We start from the raw sequence: 17944 nt of genomic DNA, 5'->3' as shown, positions 1-17944 counted from the left end.
ACTGGCTGTGAGCGTCGGTCAGCCGGAAAGCAGAGCGGTGACGTCACCGCTCTGCTTTCCGGCCGCTGTGCTCACAGTCAGTGCAGGAGGAGTGCAGAGAAGCTGAGCGCCGGGGACAGACAGCGGTAGGTAAGTATGCAGTGTTTGTTTTTTTACTTTTACGCTGGTAACCAGGGTAAACATCGGGTTACTAAGCGCGGCCTTGCGCTTAGTAACCCGATGTTTACCCTGGTTACCCGGGTACCTCGGGATCGTTGGTCGCTGGAGAGCTGTCTGTGTGACAGCTCTCCAGCGACCAAACAGCGACGCTGCAGCGATCGACATCGTTGTCGGTATCGCTGCAGCGTCGCTGAGTGTGAAGGTACCTTTAGTCTCCATTCCAAATGGTGCTCCTTCCCTTTCGAGCTCTGCCAGGCGCCCAAACGGTGGTTCCCTCACATACGGGGTATCGGCGTACTCAGGACAAATTGGACAACAACTTTTGGGGTCCAATTTCTCTTGTTACCCTTGGGAAAATAAAAATTTGGGGGGCTAAAAAAAACTTTTTTTTTAAAAAATTATTTTTTATTTTCACAGCTCTGCGTTATAAACTGTAGTGAAACACTTGGGGGTTCAAAGCTCTCACAACACATCTAGATAAGTTCCTTAGGGGGTCTACTTTCCAAAATGGTGTCACTTGTGGGGGGTTTCAATGTTTAGACACATCAGGGGCTCTCCAAAACGCAACATGGTGTCTCATCTCAATTCCAGTCAATTTTGCATTGAAAAGTCAAACGGCGCTCCTTCCCTTCCGAGCTCTGCCATGCGCCCAAACAGTGGTTTACCCCCACATATGGGGTATCAGCGTACTCAGGACAAATTGCACAACAACTTTTGGGGTACAATTTCATCTGGTACCCTTGGGAAAATAAAAAAATGGGGGTGAAAAGTTCATTTTTGTGAAAAAATATTTTTTATTTTAACGGCTCTACATTATAAGCTTCTGTGAAGCACTTGGTTGCTCAAAGTGCTCACCACACATCTAGATAAGTTTCTTAGGGCAGGGGTCCCCAACTCCAGTCCTCAAGGCCCACCAACAGGTCATGTTTTCAGGATTTCCTTTGCATTGCACAGGTGATGCAATTATTACCTGGGCAAGACTAAGGAAATCCTGAAAACATGACATGTTGGTGGGCCTTGAGGACTGGAGTTGGGGACCCCTGCCTTAGGGGGTCTACTTTCCAAAATTGTGTCACGTGGGGGGTTTCAATGTTTAGGCACATCAGTGACTCTCCAAACGCAACATGGAGTCCCATCTCAATTCCAGTCAATTTTGCATTGAAAAGTCAAATGGCGCTCCTTCTCTTCCGAGCTCTGCCATGCACCCAAACAGTGGTTTACACCCACATATGGGGTATCGGCGTACTCAGGACAAATTGTACAACAACTTTTGGAGTCCATTTTCTCCTGTTACCCTTGGTAAAATGAAACAAATTGGAGCTGAAATAAATGTTTTGTCTAAAAAGTTAAATGTTAATTTTTTTTTTAAACATTCCAAAAATTCCTGTGAAACACCTGAAGGGTTAATAAACTTCTTGAATACGGTTTTGAGCATCTTGAGGGGTGCAGTTTTTAGAATGGTGTCACACTTGGTTATTTTCTATCATATAGACCCCTCAAAATGACTTCAAATGTGATGTGGTCCCTAAAAAAAAAATGGTGTTATAAAAATGAGAAATTGCTGGTCAACTTTTAACCCTTGTAACTCCCTAAAAAAAAAATTTTTTGGTTCCAAAATTGTGCTGCTGATGTAAAGTAGACATGTGGGAAATGTTACTTATTAAGTATTTTGTGTGACATATCTCTGTGATGTAAGGGCATAAAAATTCAAAGTTGGAAAATTGCGAAAGTTTCAAACTTTTCGCCAAATTTCCATTTTTTTCACAAAGAAACGTAGGTAATATCAAAGAAATTTTACCACTACCATGATGCCCAATATGTCACGAGAAAATAATGTCAGAATCACCGGGATCCGTTGAAGCGTTCCAGAGTTATAACCTCATAAAGGGACAGTGGTCAGAATTGTAAAAATTGGCCCGGTCATTAATGTGCAAACCACCCTTGGGGCTTAAAGGGAAGGTGCCGTGATTTTAATTTTTGTATTAATAATTATTGATTATACAATCAATTATTTTTAATACAAAATTAAATTAACTACTTTAATAGTTTTTTATTTATTGACATTTGTGTGTGCCACTGGGGGCTGCCATTTTGACTAGTGGGGGTGTGTGTGTCTGGGAACGACACTTGCACTCCTCACTTACGGCAGCCATGGACATAGGAGCCAACAGTCGGACCCCGACCGCATCTCTTACATTGAGGCCGCTCCTCCTGCCTCTCAGCTGTGACCTGGACACGCCCACTGGGCTGCTACGTCACAGCTGTGAGAGGAGCTGTGAGAGGAGATCGCGGCCATTTTGTTTGCTGTGGGCTGCGAGGACAGAAGATGTTGAGGAGAAGCTGCTGGGAGCGAGGGTTTGGGGTAAGTATCTGCAGCATTAGCAGTGATCACAGCCTGTACTTATTACAGTACAGGCTGCGATCACTGCCGACCTGCCCTGTGTTGCTGAAAGCTTCCTCCCTCAGTCCAGGGGCAGGAAATCCCCCAGCAGCAGCAGTGTGTCTCCCTGTACATGGAGCGTTATGTGTGCGGCACTGATCTGTGGCAACACTTCATCACCCCACACAGTGACTGTCCCTGTAGATTGCAGCCTGGAGTCTGAAGCCCCATGATTCTCTGCAGCAGGGGATCCCTCCTGGTTACAAGGGGCGGCACCCAGGCTGGCCTGTAATGGTTAACCCTTCCCTGCCTGCAGCTGTGCATGGTGCAGGGGGATCAGTGTGCAGGCAGGCAGCAGCCTGGGGGCTTCACCTATGGATCAGGTGGGAGGTCTGCACAGTGTAAAGAGGTGGGCTATGGTTGGCACAGTAATAGTGTTCTAACATTTGGGCTATGGTTGGCACAAGGAAGCAGACCCAGGGGGTGATGACACTCAGCAAGCTCTAGCTGCTGTGTCACTACAAGTCCCAGCATGCCAGGACTGAGCTCCTAAGTGTTGTAGTCCTGCAGCTCCTCAGGTCTCCTGCCTGATCGTCCTACTATACAGTGCAGAGCAGAAGGCAGGTGGTCTGAGACTAGTGATCCAGGGAGCAGAAGAGGAAAGACTGAGACTGAGCCCTGACACCCACCCTAAGCTCACTGACCCACCCCATGCCCCGACACCCATCTCCTGCTCCCTGAAACCCACCTCAATCTCACCGACACCCCAAGCCTGCTGTCTTTTAGGACAAGCTGTGAGGATCGTCACCAGGGGCGTACATACAAATCATAGGGCGACATAGCATAAGGTCTAATTGCCACCCCCCCCCCCCCCCCAAAAAAAAAAAAATAATTGTGGGGGTCACAGAAGGGCATAGCTCACAACTTTCCTGCCTTTACATAATAAATATACTGCCATATATATTTATTACATAATACTGCCATATAGGTCATACATAATGCCGCCAGATATATCTATTACATAATACTGTAATATGGACGGAACGTAATGTTGCCATATATATATTTTTTGCATACTGCTGCCATATAGATCAAACATGATGCCACCATATAATGTATATTTTTTACATAATGCTGCCATATAGACCACACTTGATGCCGCTAATTATTATGTGTGACCTGTATGATGGCATTATGTGTGATCTATATGACAGTATTATATGTAATATGTATGGTTGTATTATGTTAGATCAGTATGGTGCAATAATATAAGAACTATATGACGGGATCATATGAGAACTGTATTGTGGGATTATGTGTGATCTATCTATGTGGCAGTATTATGTGAGAATTATATGGTGGTTTTATGTGTGATCTACATGGCGGTATTATGTGTGATCTGTATGTCAGTATTATATTCAGAAAGCGGACCCATTCTAGGGTGGTTCTGGCTGAGCACCTGCACGCGGGTCTGGGGTAATAGAGGGGACAGCATGACCTCCGGTTAGGTGTAGTCAGGGGAGGGCTGGAGAGGCAGCTGAAGAGAGGGGTCTCATTTTTATCGTTACTATATGGCTACATTTCCTTCCCAGCGTCACCCCGACTGTGCCTGTCGCCTCGCTTTCACACATCGCCAGGACAGGATCTGAGGAGGGGAATGGGGTCTGCATGCAAAGTCTGGATCAGAACAGGCCATCAATCCGCAGAAATATTTCCTGGATTTCTGTGGAGCAGACGGTCCATCCAGGTGTGTATAAGACAGCGCTCTATGTATAATCCCTGGCTGCTCCGCGCACCAAACAGGGGGCCCCTATAGACCAGCACACTGCTCTCCTGAAATACTCTGTGCTGCTGTCACCCTGCTCCCTCCACCACATATCTCCCAGAATCCTTGCTGCCTGCCATGGTGACTGTCTACTTGTCAGTATAAGGCTGCTTTCACACTAGCGTCGGTACGGGCCTTTCACAGTGCGTCGTACTGACGCATGCTGTGAAAGAAATGCCCGACGTGGGCAGCGGAAGCAGTCTTGCGACGCTTCCGTTGCCCCATTGTAAGGTCTGGGCATGAGGGGGCGGAGTTTCGGCCGTGCATGCGCGGTCGAAAATGGTGGACTCGACGCACAAACGTTACATGCGTCGGTAATGTTAGTCTATGGGGAAAAACGCATCCTGCAGACAACTTTGCAGGATGCGTTTTTTCTCCTGAATGACGCATTGCACCGTACAGCCAAAATCGCTAGTGTGAAAGTAGCCTAAGGCTGCCGTCCACGCTCAGTATTTGGTCAGTATTTTACCTCAGTATTTGTAAGCCAAATCCAGGAGTGGGTGATAAATGCAGAAGTGGTGCATATGTTTCTATTATACTTTTCCTCTATTTGTTCCACTCCTGGTTTTGGCTTACAAATACTGAGGTAAAATACTGACCAAATACTGATAGTGTGACGGCAGCCATACTCTGCAGTCACCAACAAAATGGCTGCTCACTGAGTTCCTGAATCTCATCCTCTCTAATCCCTTAGCAAACACCCAGAAGGGGAGGAGAGGAGACATCACACACGTCAGCAGACTCCGCCCATAATTACTGCAGTGCAGTAATGTGAGCTATTTGTACACTAGGTTTTTCTGAAATTTCAGCAGCTGCTCCCCCTAGTGTTGAAAAGTGGAAATTCCAAAACTTTTCAAATTATTTTTCATATTTTACTAAATTATAAACAAATGATAATATTTTTTAAGAAAATGTAATCATTAATTCTTTACATTTTTACAATTTCTGAAAAAAATTTTTTTTTTTTATGGCACCTTCCCTTTAAGGGGTTAAGGTTTATTTTCAGTAAATGAGATTCTAGTGCTCCGGGGCGGCCTGTGGACGGTCTTTGTGTGGTGCTCTGCTTACATATTCATACTTACGGCTTATGACAGTAACCTGCCCCTTATTTTACATAGTGCATATAATATGGTTTTAAAAAAAAACAAAACACATTATTCAGGCAGGCGTCGGTGGCTGCGCTGTAGCATAAGTGGATAATATGCCTGTTTGTATTTTATTTAGTTATGTAGTTTTGTTTGAAAAAAAAAAAAATCATTTTGGTAGAGAAAAAAAGAATTGGGCTCCATCAAGATGGTGCTGGCGGTGCCCGTGCAGTAGATCCATCGGAACAATTCCATTGTGCAGGTGCCATCTAATTTCTTTCTGTTTAGCAAAACGACACCGGCACCTGCGCAGTGACATCTATCGGATCGCGTTCCATAAGATGCTACTGCGCAGGCGGTGCCGCCGCCATTTTGGTAAAGAAGAAAAAAAAAAGGTTCCATCAAAATGATGTTGGCGGCATCTGTCTGCGCAGTAACATCTATTGGAACGATTAGACAACTAGAAAAAAAAAAAAAAAAAGAGTGCTTGCTGAGAAATGGGGATCACCAAATGTGAAGCAAAAAAAATGTTTTTTATTTTTTATTTTGTAACACATACAAAAAACACAAACCAAACAAGTTAAAAACAATTAAGAAACCAAAACAAGTTTAAATGACAAGTTATGACCTCAATATGGCACCATCAATCCTCCAATAAACACTGTAAGTAAATAATTAGTACATGGCTCTTAAGATTGGTTACAACACCAATTTACAAAATATGGATATAACGAAACCTGAGTAATGCATCAGTAAATCCGTGGGTGTAATATACCAAGCTAGAAATTTTAATAAACTAACAAGGTCAAGCAGCCTGTAGAAATAACGACCTGTATCACAGCATCAAGTCAATGACAATAATAAAGCTTGAGACACATAAGTATAAAGTGCATAAGTGCATGTAACATAGAAAAATAACGTTGCTGGGTCAGATTGCCAAATTAAATGAAAGCAGATGCATAACAAATAACGCAACGGTTTTTTTTTCTACACCATTTTTTGTATCTGTGTGAAATGATCGGAAATCAAACCTGCGGGTGTCAAAGTGAACACACAGCAACCATGCAAGCAAACAGGCATTTATGGAGGAGCACACCCCACGCGTATCGCCACCGACATCTGTGGTTTCTTCGGGAGAGGCGTCAAAACGATTTGTAAGGGAAACTTGTATCTTATTACGATCTGGCATGTTTAATTTTCATGATAATTGTATGACATGTATAATAACGTCCCTGTTTAGGTTTTTTGCGTGTCTTATTATCATCTGACATATATTGCTATCTCAGTGTTCCGTGTATGTTATCTTGTGCACACTTAACCCCTTAGTGACGGAGTCAATTTGGCACTTTATGACCAAGCCAATTTTTACAATTCTGACCAGTCACTTTATAAGATGAGATCCATCCCTTGTGGACTGTGAGCCCTCGCGGGCAGGGTCCTCTCTCCTCCTGTGACTTGTATTGTTCAAGATTAATGTACCTGTTTTTATTATGTATACCCCTCCTCACATGTAAAGCGCCATGGAATATATGGCGCTATAATAATAAATAATAATAATAATAATAATGAGGATAGGTCTGGAACGCTTCAACGTATCCCACTGATTCTGAGATTTTTTTCTAACTCAAACCCTAACCTCAACACCCCCCTAACCCTAATCCCAACCCTAACCCTAATCCCAACCCTAACCCTAGCCCCAGCCCCAGCCAACACTAGCCCTAGCCCCAATCCTAACTCTAGCCCCAACCCTAGCCCCAATCGTAACCCTAGCCCAACTTTAACGGTTTATTTTATTATTTTTACCTAAGGACATGATAAAGAGGGGTTTGATTTACTATTTTTTTATTTTGATCACTGTGATAGACCCTATCACAGTGATAAAAATGAACCAATAGGAAAAATTTCCTATTGTTGCTGGCCGGCAGATCTCGGCGGGCGCACTGTGCTTGCGCCAGCCAATTTCTTCCCGAAAGAAGATGCCGACGGCCAGGGGACAGGACTGGGGGATGCAGGAGGGTCCAGGGACACCGGAGTCACCGAGGAACTCCATTTCTCTCTCCTCTGATGTGCTAGATCATATCAGAGGAGAAAGACATTAAGTGGGAAATCAGAATTTTTTATTTTTTTTGCAATCACCGCTATTGTGAGTAACTGTGATCCCATCACTGGAGTCGGTAAAAACCTACCCGAATCATGTTCTCCAGGGTCTCAGCTGCCCTCAGTAGCCTAGACCCCGGAGAATTTCTGATGCTGAGGGACGCTATAACCTTATTTCTCAGCACCGTTAAAAAGGGGCGCTGAGGAATAAGTACTTTTAACTGCCGCCGTTAAAAGGTTTATCGGCGGGCGTTAAGGAGTTGTCCACTACTAGGCCAAGCCCTTCTTAAACTAAATGATCGACCCCGATAAAATAATAAAGCCTATACTCACATCTCATTCCGGCATCGTTCCCCCGGTGTCGGCATTCGCTCTCCCTGGGGCTGTGATGCAGTGTTTTGTCATGTGATGCCCAGCACCAAATCAGCACTTGCATCACTGTCTCTGCTTTCGGACAAACTGAACATGAAGAGGAAGCCAGAGCTGCAGCTCATCCCTGACGTCCTTTTCATGTTCAGTTTGCCTGAAGGCGCAGACAGTGTCGCCAATGCTGATTAAGTGTCGGTGATCACTTGGCATTCCACCGCATCACAGCCCCGGGACTTCGAGTGCCGACACCGCTGGAATGGAGTCGGCATGAGAGGAGAGTACAGCCTTTACTCTTTTTAACATTTTTTTTCCGTCCCACTGCCTTCTACGTCATCTTTCTGGAAGAAAATGGAGGGTGCATGTGCAGTGCTCCACCAAGATCTGCCAGCCGGTACCCAGCAACAGGAGGAGATTTTTCCTATTGGTTCATTTTGATAACTGTGAGAGGGTCTATCACAGTGATCAAAATAAAAAAATTGTAACTCAAACCCCCCTATATCATCTTCTTAGGCTGGGTTCCCATTGCGTTATGGGACCGCGTTAAACGGACAGTGTTGCACGGCGAAATTAACGCCGTGCAACGCGGCCGTTAACGCGCCCATTCACGCTAATGGGAACGCGCTTCACTAGCGCGTGCCATGTTCGGCACGCGCTAGCGACGCGCCGGTGATTCCTGGCGCGCCGCGGACGCTGCTTGCAGCGTCCGAGGCGCGCCCGCGGTCCGTTCCCCGCTCTCGCAGATCGGGGATCTGCGAGAGCGGGGACGTTACCGCGACCCCGACCGCAGCCCCATAGAAAACATTGCGTTAGCGCAATCCGCTAGCGCTAAACGGATTGCACTAACGCAATGTGACCCTAGCCTAAGTTAGTTAGGTAATAATAATAAAATAAAAAAATGTAGGGTTAGGGTTGATGTTAGAGCTTGGGATAGAGTTGCGTTAGGGTTGGGGTTAGAGCTGGGGTTTAGGGTTGGGATTAGGCTTAGGGGTGTGCCGGTGTTAGCATTGGTTTTAGGGCTGTGTTAGGTTTGGAGTTAAAATTGGGTGGTTTCCACTGTTTAGGCATATCAGGGGGTCTCCAAACGCGACATGGTGCCTGCCATCGATTCCAGACAATTTTGCATTCAAAAAGTCAAACGGTGCTAGACCCCTCAAAGTCACTTCAAATGTGATGTGGTCCCTAAAAAAATGGCTTTGTAAATTTTGTTGTAAAAATGAGAAATCCCTGGTCAATATATAACCCTTATATCTTCCTATAAAAAAAATAGATATATTTCCAAAATTGTGCTGATGTAAAGTAGACATGTGGGAAATGTTATTTATTAACTATTTTGTGTGACATGACGCTCTGATTTAAGGGCACAAAAATTAAAAGTTTGAACATTGCAAACTTTTACCCAAATTTCAATTTTTTCCATAAATAAATGCAAGTCTTATTGAAAATTTTTTACCACTAACATGAAGTACAATATGTCCCGGAAAAAAAAATCTCTCAGAATCAGTGGAATCGTTGAAGCGTTCCAGAGTTGTAACCTCATAAAGTGACAGTGGTTAGAATTGTAAAAATTGGCCCGGTCATTAAGGTCAAAATTAGCTTGGTCACTAAGGGGTTAAATGGTTATTGCTACAAGTTGTATTGTAAATGTATGATATATCATAATGTCATAACCATAACAGTGGCCCATGGTTGCACTGTACCATATGGGTTTCAGGTTTTTGTAGTTGTTAAGATTTTAACGCATGGTGCATTAATAAAATTAGTCTATGTAAGGTGTGCGCATTGCTACTGTCTCTCTTTCCCCTTTTTCTTGAGTGTTTGTACAATAATAGAATCATGAATGAAACGGTGGAATAGCGATTATTACATCGTGCACTGTGATCACAGACAGATAATCTGGTGCATTTATGTTCAACATTCAAATTCTATAAATGATATATTTATAAAGTATTGTACATTTCCACTGATGCTGTACAAAGAAAATATCATTAAATTAGCAAGGCGAACATTTTCTCCATAACCACGAGTATGTATTTGTTCCAATGCTCCAACTGCTACTGAAGTATTACTTTGGTGCACAATTATCCCCAATTAGGAAAACAATGGACATTTACATTACACAATATTTGAGTGTCGAACAAGAATTTTTTTGCAATTTCACGCATGATGAACAAGCATGTTTTGGACACATTTATACATTACACAATGGGTTGTTACCCTTACAATCTGGAGGATCATTGGTCAGTGTAAAGGCTGCTTTACTAAAACAGCCACTCTCAAATTAGAACAATGGAGATTATTATTATTTTGGTGAATGCTTAACTTGGTAATTAAGTTAAGCAATTTAATTTAGTAAAGTTGGTTTCTATAGCTCTTTAGTGTTAGGGTACCGTCACACAGTGCAATTTTCATCGCTACGACGGTACGATCCGTGACGCTCCAGCGTCGTAACAATATCGCTCCAGCGTCGTAGACTGCTGTCACACTTTGCAATCTACGACGCTGGAGCGATAATTTCATGACATATGTGCGATGTAGAAGCCGTTGGTTACTATGCGCACATCGTATACGATATATGTTACACCATGCGATCATGCCGCCACAGCGGGACACTAGACGACGAAAGAAAGTTTCAAACGATCTGCTACGACGTACGATTCTCAGCAGGGTCCCTGATCGCAGGAGCGTGTCAGACACTGCGATATCGTAACTATATCGCTCGAACGTCACAAATCGTGCCGTCGTAGCGATCAAAATTGCACTGTGTGACGGTACCCTTAGTAATTATAATTAGAAGAAATAACAATACATTAATTACCGTGCTAGGATTGGATTGTTAACTTGACTGAATTCTAGACATAAAAATCTTCCTCCAGGCTTTAAAACACGGTAAGCTTCTTCAAGAGCCTATAGAAATAAAATAATTGTAAAACATATACATATGAACATATTAGGCATAGTATCTCGCATTGAAACTTCCACTATAAATGTTTCAGTGGACAATGATATAGTTATGCCTACTGTTGTGCCCCTTAGAGTTGTAGGATATTCACCAATCCTACAAACTGTCTATATGGGCAGAGTATAAAACTGGGCAGATTTCTCCTTTAATGAACAATGAGAGCATGACTGGTAACTGGTACATAAAACGAACCTCAAACACTATGCTAAACCCAATATTGGGCCTTAACCATTTAACGACTAATGACGGGTATACCACGTTGTCAGAAGGTGTCAGTCCATGACCTGCTATGTCAGTTATGGATTTAAACTGTTACTGCGTGTCAACACACAGTGACAGCTCCGTACCGGCAGCAGCAGTGATAGACAGCTGACCAGCATGGCTAGAGACATAACGGATAAAAAATACCCAGAAATACTAATAAGAACCAGCACTGTCAAAAACAGGCATAAAACATACTCCAATAAGGATATAAACAGAAGAGAAAAGGAGTACCAAACCACCCGTAAATAAAATCTGTTATTTATTGGTAGTAGATCTAAAAACATATAACATACAATACAGTACAAAATAGTATCAAAAAACGTATATTATCATGGACAAACACGTAAAATTGTGAAGGACACAAACAAAAACCAACCACATTACATAGTGTACACAGGACCATGCGTATCTGGCATTGCATATAGCAGCATCTAACACCGGTTAAATGGAAAGTTCCAGGGTAAAACCACCTAAATCACCACAATTGTGGCCTAAAAACTAAGTGTCCCAAACTCAGTGTGATGTATACCAATCAAAGATACAAATATCTCACCCAGATAGGTCCGTGTGTGTGGTTGGATATAGCCCCAACGCACGTTTCGCGTGGGCTTCCTCAGGGGCCTCTCCTGGCAGAAAACGCACCTGCGGATTTGTTGCTTTTTTGTGCGGTTCCGCAGCGTTTTTTGTGCATTTTTGCTGCGGTTTTCTTGCGGAATTGCTGAGGTTTTTACCCCTGCGGTTTTCTATAATGGAATTGGTACAAAAACACTGCAGATTCACAAAAAAGAAATGACATGCTACTTATTTTAAACCGCAGCGTTTCCGCAGCGGATTTTCCGCAAAGTGTGCACAGCATTTTTTTTTCTCATTGATTTACATTGTACTGTAAATCAATTGCGGATCTGCAGCATTTCTGCACCTCAAAAAACGCTGCGGATCCGCAGTGAATCCGCAACATGTGCACATACCCTAAAGCTACAGCTCTTAGAATAGAGCGATGCCAAAGCAATATTTTTTTCCATAAAATAGTTTTTATGGTGTACAACATAAAAAAATACAATTTTATAAATGTGGTATCACTGTAATCGTACTGACCCAAAAAATAAAGCTGACTGGTCAATTTACCACACAGCAAACGGCATTAAAAAAAAACCAAAAAAACCTTTCTGAATTTCTGTCTTTTGTTCATTCTGGCTCCCAAAAACTGAAATAGAAAGTGATTATATTGGCAGAAATATATAAAAATTATAGCTCTCAAAATATTGAGATGCACAAACTTTTTAGGCAGATGAAGGCACTGTGGACGCCATCTGGCTTATGATCCAGTCATGCCCGACTATTTAGCTGTAGTTTTGCAGCTAAAACCTGATCTCTTGATAGTAAAAAAGATCTGCCAAAACACAAGTTTTGCGGCTTTTTTTTTTTTGCTGCATTTTTTAACCTTCTATTCCGCAGTTACACAAGTTCATGGAAAAAAATACACAATTACAAATGTAAAAACAGTGGGGGACGTTGAATTTGTGGGGAATTGAGTTGGTCAGGCATTGTTAATTTTGTGATATTCCCATGTTGCGTTTTTGTAATGCAAATTAAAGCTACTTTTAACAGCTCCAGCAAAAGCTGTGAGGTTTCAGAAATCTCATGCATACGCTTGTTTTTTTTCCCCTTACTGAATTAGAAAACTGCTGCGTTTTAAAAAATTGCAGCATGTCAATTCTTTCAGCGTTTTAGCAGCGTTTTCACCCATAGAAAGCAAATGTCTGTACTGCTACATACTTAGGCAGTCAACTGGTTCATGCAGCTTTACATGAACACCTGAGCCTTACACTATGGCTGGTCCGAATAACTAAAGCAATTGTTACCATCCACCTCTCGTGTCTCCCCTTTTCCTCATAGTTTGTAAGCTTGCGAGCAGGGCCCTCATTCCTCCTGGTATCTGTTTTGAACTGTATTTCTGTTATGCTGTAATGTCTATTGTCTGTGCAAGTCCCCTCTATAATTTGTAAAGCGCTGCGGAATATGTTGGCGCTATATAAATAAAAATTATTAAAATTATTATTAATGTGCAAATGCAAAAGCGCAGTAACAACGTTGCTATCCTCACATGAGCATGGCTGTTAGGGCTCATACTCACATGCGAGAAACTCGGATGAATCTCGCATGTTAATACCCGGCGCTGCTGCCAGCACTCAGATCGGAGCGTGCGGCCGCATAGCAATACATGCAGCCACACACTCCGCTCCTGAGTGCCGGGTACTGACGTGCGAGACTCATCGGAGTTTCTCGCAGGTGAGTATGAGCCTTTAGCATTAGTACAGTTTAATTAAATTTAGTGATATTGTTAAAGTAAACAATGCCCTACCATTGTGTGAAAGAAAACAATGCCCTACCAACTCAACACCCTACCAATTCAACGTCCCCCACTGTTTTAAAAATGTGCAATTGTGTATTTTTTCATGAACTCATGTAACCTTAGGTTGGGATTCTGAGAAATACGACAAGAAAAGTAGCAAAAAAAAACAGAAAAAACTGCGTTTTAGCTTCAGCTTTTTTCCCCAAGACATCAGGGTTTGGCTGCAGAAAAACAAACAAAAGAAGACGTATGAATAGTAACTGGCATGCACTAATGGTGAGGTTTAGTGAAATTTTATCATGGGTTACAATATGTAACATAATGGTATTCCTTATTTGTATTTTTGCAGGATTTTAAAAAATCCAACATTGAAGAAATAAGAATTACAGTCATGGCCAAAAGTATTGACACCCCTGCAATTCTGTCAGATAATACTCAGTTTCTTCCTGAAAATGATTGCAAACACAAATTATTTGGTATTATTATCTTCATTTAATTTGTCTTAAATGAAAAAACACAAAAGAGAATGAAGCAAAAAAGTGATCATTTCACACAAAACTCCAAAAATGGGCCAGACAAAAGTATTGGCACCCTCAGCCTAATACTTGGTTGCACAACCTTTAGCCAAAATAACTGCGACCAACCTCTTCTGGTAACCATCAATGAGTTTCTTACAATGCTCTGCTGGAATTTTAGACCATTCTTCTTTGGCAAACTGCTCCAGGTTCCTGATATTTGAAGGGTGCCTTCTCCAAACTGCCATTTTTAGATCTCTCCACAGGTGTTCTATGGGATTCAGGTCTGGACTCATTGCTGGCCACCTTAGAAGTCTCCAGTGCTTTCTCTCAAACCATTTTCGAGTGCTTTTTGAAGTGTGTTTTGGGTCATTGTTCTGCTGGAAGACCCATGACCTCTGAGGGAGACCCAGCTTTCTCACACTGGGCCCTACATTATGCTGCAAAATTTGTTGGTAGTCTTCAGACTTCATAATGCCATGCACATGGTCAAGCAGTCCAGTGCCAGAGGCAGCAAAGCAACCCCAAAACATCAGGGAACCTCCGCCATGTTTGACTGTAGGGAATGCCTCTTTTTTTCTCCTGTAAACTACGTATGTTGATGCCTTTGCCCAAAAAGCTCTACTTTTGTCTCATCTGACCAGAGAACATTCTTCCAAAACGTTTTAGGCTTTTTCAAGTAAGTTTTGGCAAACTCCAGCCTGGCTTTTTTATGTCTCGGGGTAAGAAGTGGGGTCTTCCTGGGTCTCCTACCATACAGAGAACATTCTTCCAAAACATTTTAGGCTTTTTCAAGTAAGTTTTGGCAAACTCCAGCCTGGCTTTTTTACGTCTCGGGGTAAGAAGTGGGGTCTTCCTGGGTCTCCTACCATACAGTCCCTTTTCATTCAGACGCCGACAGATAGTACGGGTTGACACTATTGTACCCTCGGACTGCAGGGCAGCTTGAACTTGTTTGGATGTTAGTCGAGGTTCTTTATCCAACATCCGCACAATCTTGCGTTGAAATCTCTTGTCAATTTTTCTTTTCCGTCCACATCTAGGGAGGCTAGCCACAGTGCCATGGGCTTTAAACTTCTTGATGACACTGCGCACGGTAGACACAGGAACATTCAGGTCTTTGGAGATGGACTTGTAGCCTTGAGATTGCTCATGCTTCCTCACAATTTGGTTTCTCAAGTCCTCAGACAGTTCTTTGGTCTTCTTTCTTTTCTCCATGCTCAATGTGGTACACACAAGGACACAGGACAGAGGTTGAGTCAACTTTAATCCATGTCAACTGGCTGCAAGTGTGATTTAGTTATTGCCAACACCTGTTAGGTGCCACAGGTAAGTTACAGGTGCTGTTAATTACACAAATTAGAGAAGCATCACATGATTTTTCGAACAGTGCCAATAATTTTGTCCACCCGCTTTTTTATGTTTGGTGTGGAATTACCGTATATACTCGAGTATAAGCCGAGATTTTCAGCCCAAATTTTTGGTCTGAAATTGCCCCTCTCGGCTTATACTCGAGTCACGGTCGGCGGTGGGGTCGGCGGGTGAGGGGGAGAGGGCGCTGAGGCATACTTACCTAGTCCCGGCGATACTGGCGCTCCCCCTGCCGTCCCACGGTCTTCGGGTGCTGCAGCTCTTCCCCTCTTCAGCGTTCACGTGGGACCGCTCATTAGAAAAATGAATATGGACTCCACTCCCATAGGGCTGGAGCCGCATATTCATTTCTCTAATCAGCAGTAACGGTGACCGCTGATAGAGGAAGAGGTTGCGGCACCCGGAGACCAGCTGTCCGGGAGAAGGAGCAGGATGCCGGGATGCCGGGAGCAGGTAAGTATCGCATATTCACCTATCCCCGTTCCACACGCCGGGCGTCGCTCCATCTTCCCGGCGCCGCTCCATCTTCCCGGCGTCTCTCCGCTCTGACTGTGCAGGTTAGAGGGCGCGATGACGCACATAGTGTGCGCGCCGCCCTCTGCCTGATCAGTCAGTGCGGAGAAACGCCGGGAGCTGCAAGCAAGAAAGGTGAGTATGGCATTTTTTTTTTTATTGCAGCAGCAATGGCACAGCTTTCTATGGTACATCAATGGGGCAATAATGAACGGTGCAGAGCACTATATGGCACAGCTATGGGGCAATAATGAACGGTGCAGAGTGTTATGATCCGGTGACCTTGGAGCTGCATGAGAACTTTCACTGGAGAAAGTGGCCACTGTACTGACCGCAATCCTGAACTTAACACCGCAACTAGAAGTAGCCGTGGAGTGTACCTAACACACCTAGACATCTCGTCACAGCCGGAGGACTAAATACCCCTAAAGATGGAAATCGGAATACTATCTTGCCTCAGAGAAAATCCCCAAAGGATAGACAGCCCCCCACAAATATTGGCGGTGAGTCAGAGAAGAAAAAACATACACAGGCAGAAAAAACAGGATTTAGCACAGGAGGCCACTCTAGCTAGATAGGACAGGATAGGACAGAGTTCTGTGCGGTCAGTATTAAAACCCTTCAAAAAATCCACAGCAGAATATACAAAAAACTTCCTACATCTAACTAAAGATGTAGGAGCGTATATCTGCAACTTCAGTGAAACCAACCAGACTGAGAAAACACAGACACAGTCTAATCTGGACAAAAGAAAAACAAACGAACAGTACTGAAAATAAGCACACTGCATGTGTGCCACAGGAAAAGAAACAGACACTTATCTTTGCTGAACTGGGAGATAAGCAGGAGAGGCCAGGCAGAGATCCAACACTTCCAAAGAAACATTGACAACTGGCAAGGGCTAAAGGATCCTGCACACCTAAATATCCCAGTCAGAATTGTAATTATCCGATACACCTGGCCAGGACTGCGAGTCAGAGACAACTGCATTCCCACCAACAACCACTGGAGGGAACCCAAGAGCAGATTTTACAACAGCAGAACACTATATGGCACAACTATGGGGCAAGAATGAACGGTGCAGAGCACTATATGGCACAGCTATGGGGCAAGAATGAACGGTGCAGAGCACTATATGGCACAGCTATGGGGCAATAATGAACGGTGCAGAGCACTATATGGCACAGCTATGGGGCAATAATGAACGGTGCAGAGCACTATATGGCACACCTTTCTATGGTACATCTATGGGGCCATAATGAACGGTATGGAGCATCTATTTTTATTTTTGACATTAACCGGTAGCTGCTCCATTTTCCACCCTAGGCTTATACCCGAGTTAATAAGTTTTCCCAGTTTTTTGTGGCAAAATTAGGGGGGTCGGCTTATACTCGGGTCGGCTTATACTCGAGTATATACGGTATATCCAATTTGGCTTTAGGACAATTCTTTTTGCGTTTTTTCATTTAAGACAAATTAAATGATACCATGCTAAAGACTTGTTCCAAAGGGTTTCAACAAGATTAGTTCACATAGCAGGCTGACAACTAAAATCAATAATCAATAAGAAAGTTAAAACACTAAACAAACAAACACACTAAAAACTGCAAATATGCTCTGAAAAAAACGGGAATTGAATAAACTGAAGATGAAAAAGGAGAGAAATAAGAAAAGTTTATTGTCTTTATTGTCTAAAAACCCATATGCCCTTTATATTAATCCCTGTACCCTCCCCTCTTCCTTGAGTTCAACACTTTCCCTCTTACTTTTCTTATTTCTCTCCTTTTTCATCTTCAGTTTATTCAATTCCCGTTTTTTTCAGACCATATTTGCAGTTTTTAGTGTGTTTGTTTGTCTAGTGTTATAACTTTCTTATTGATTATTGATTTTAGTTGTCAGCCTGCTATGTGAACTAATCTCGTTGAAACCCTTTGGAACAAGTCTTTAGCATGGATTGAAGCTCCAATCAACTATCTAAAAATACATATTTATTAATAATATTCAAAAAAAGTTTTTTCTGTATGATGTAATATTTTTATATATTTATTATTCAG

At 43.0% G+C, this 17944-nt stretch overlaps 1 protein-coding gene across 1 annotated transcript in view; it reads right to left on the bottom strand.

Moving 5' to 3' along the window:
- Nucleotides 1–17944, bottom strand: part of COQ5 (coenzyme Q5, methyltransferase) — a 62672-nt gene that overhangs the window by 11668 nt on the left and 33060 nt on the right. The window contains exon 5 of the mRNA XM_069758057.1: nucleotides 10731–10819. Within this exon, the coding sequence (XP_069614158.1) occupies nucleotides 10731–10819 (89 nt within the window). The remainder of the gene's footprint in view (nucleotides 1–10730; nucleotides 10820–17944) is intronic.

This window comes from Ranitomeya imitator, chromosome 1 (assembly GCF_032444005.1).
Source record: "Ranitomeya imitator isolate aRanImi1 chromosome 1, aRanImi1.pri, whole genome shotgun sequence".
Classification (NCBI taxonomy): Eukaryota; Metazoa; Chordata; class Amphibia; order Anura; family Dendrobatidae; genus Ranitomeya; species Ranitomeya imitator.
This window is presented reverse-complemented; position numbering and strand designations above follow the sequence as displayed.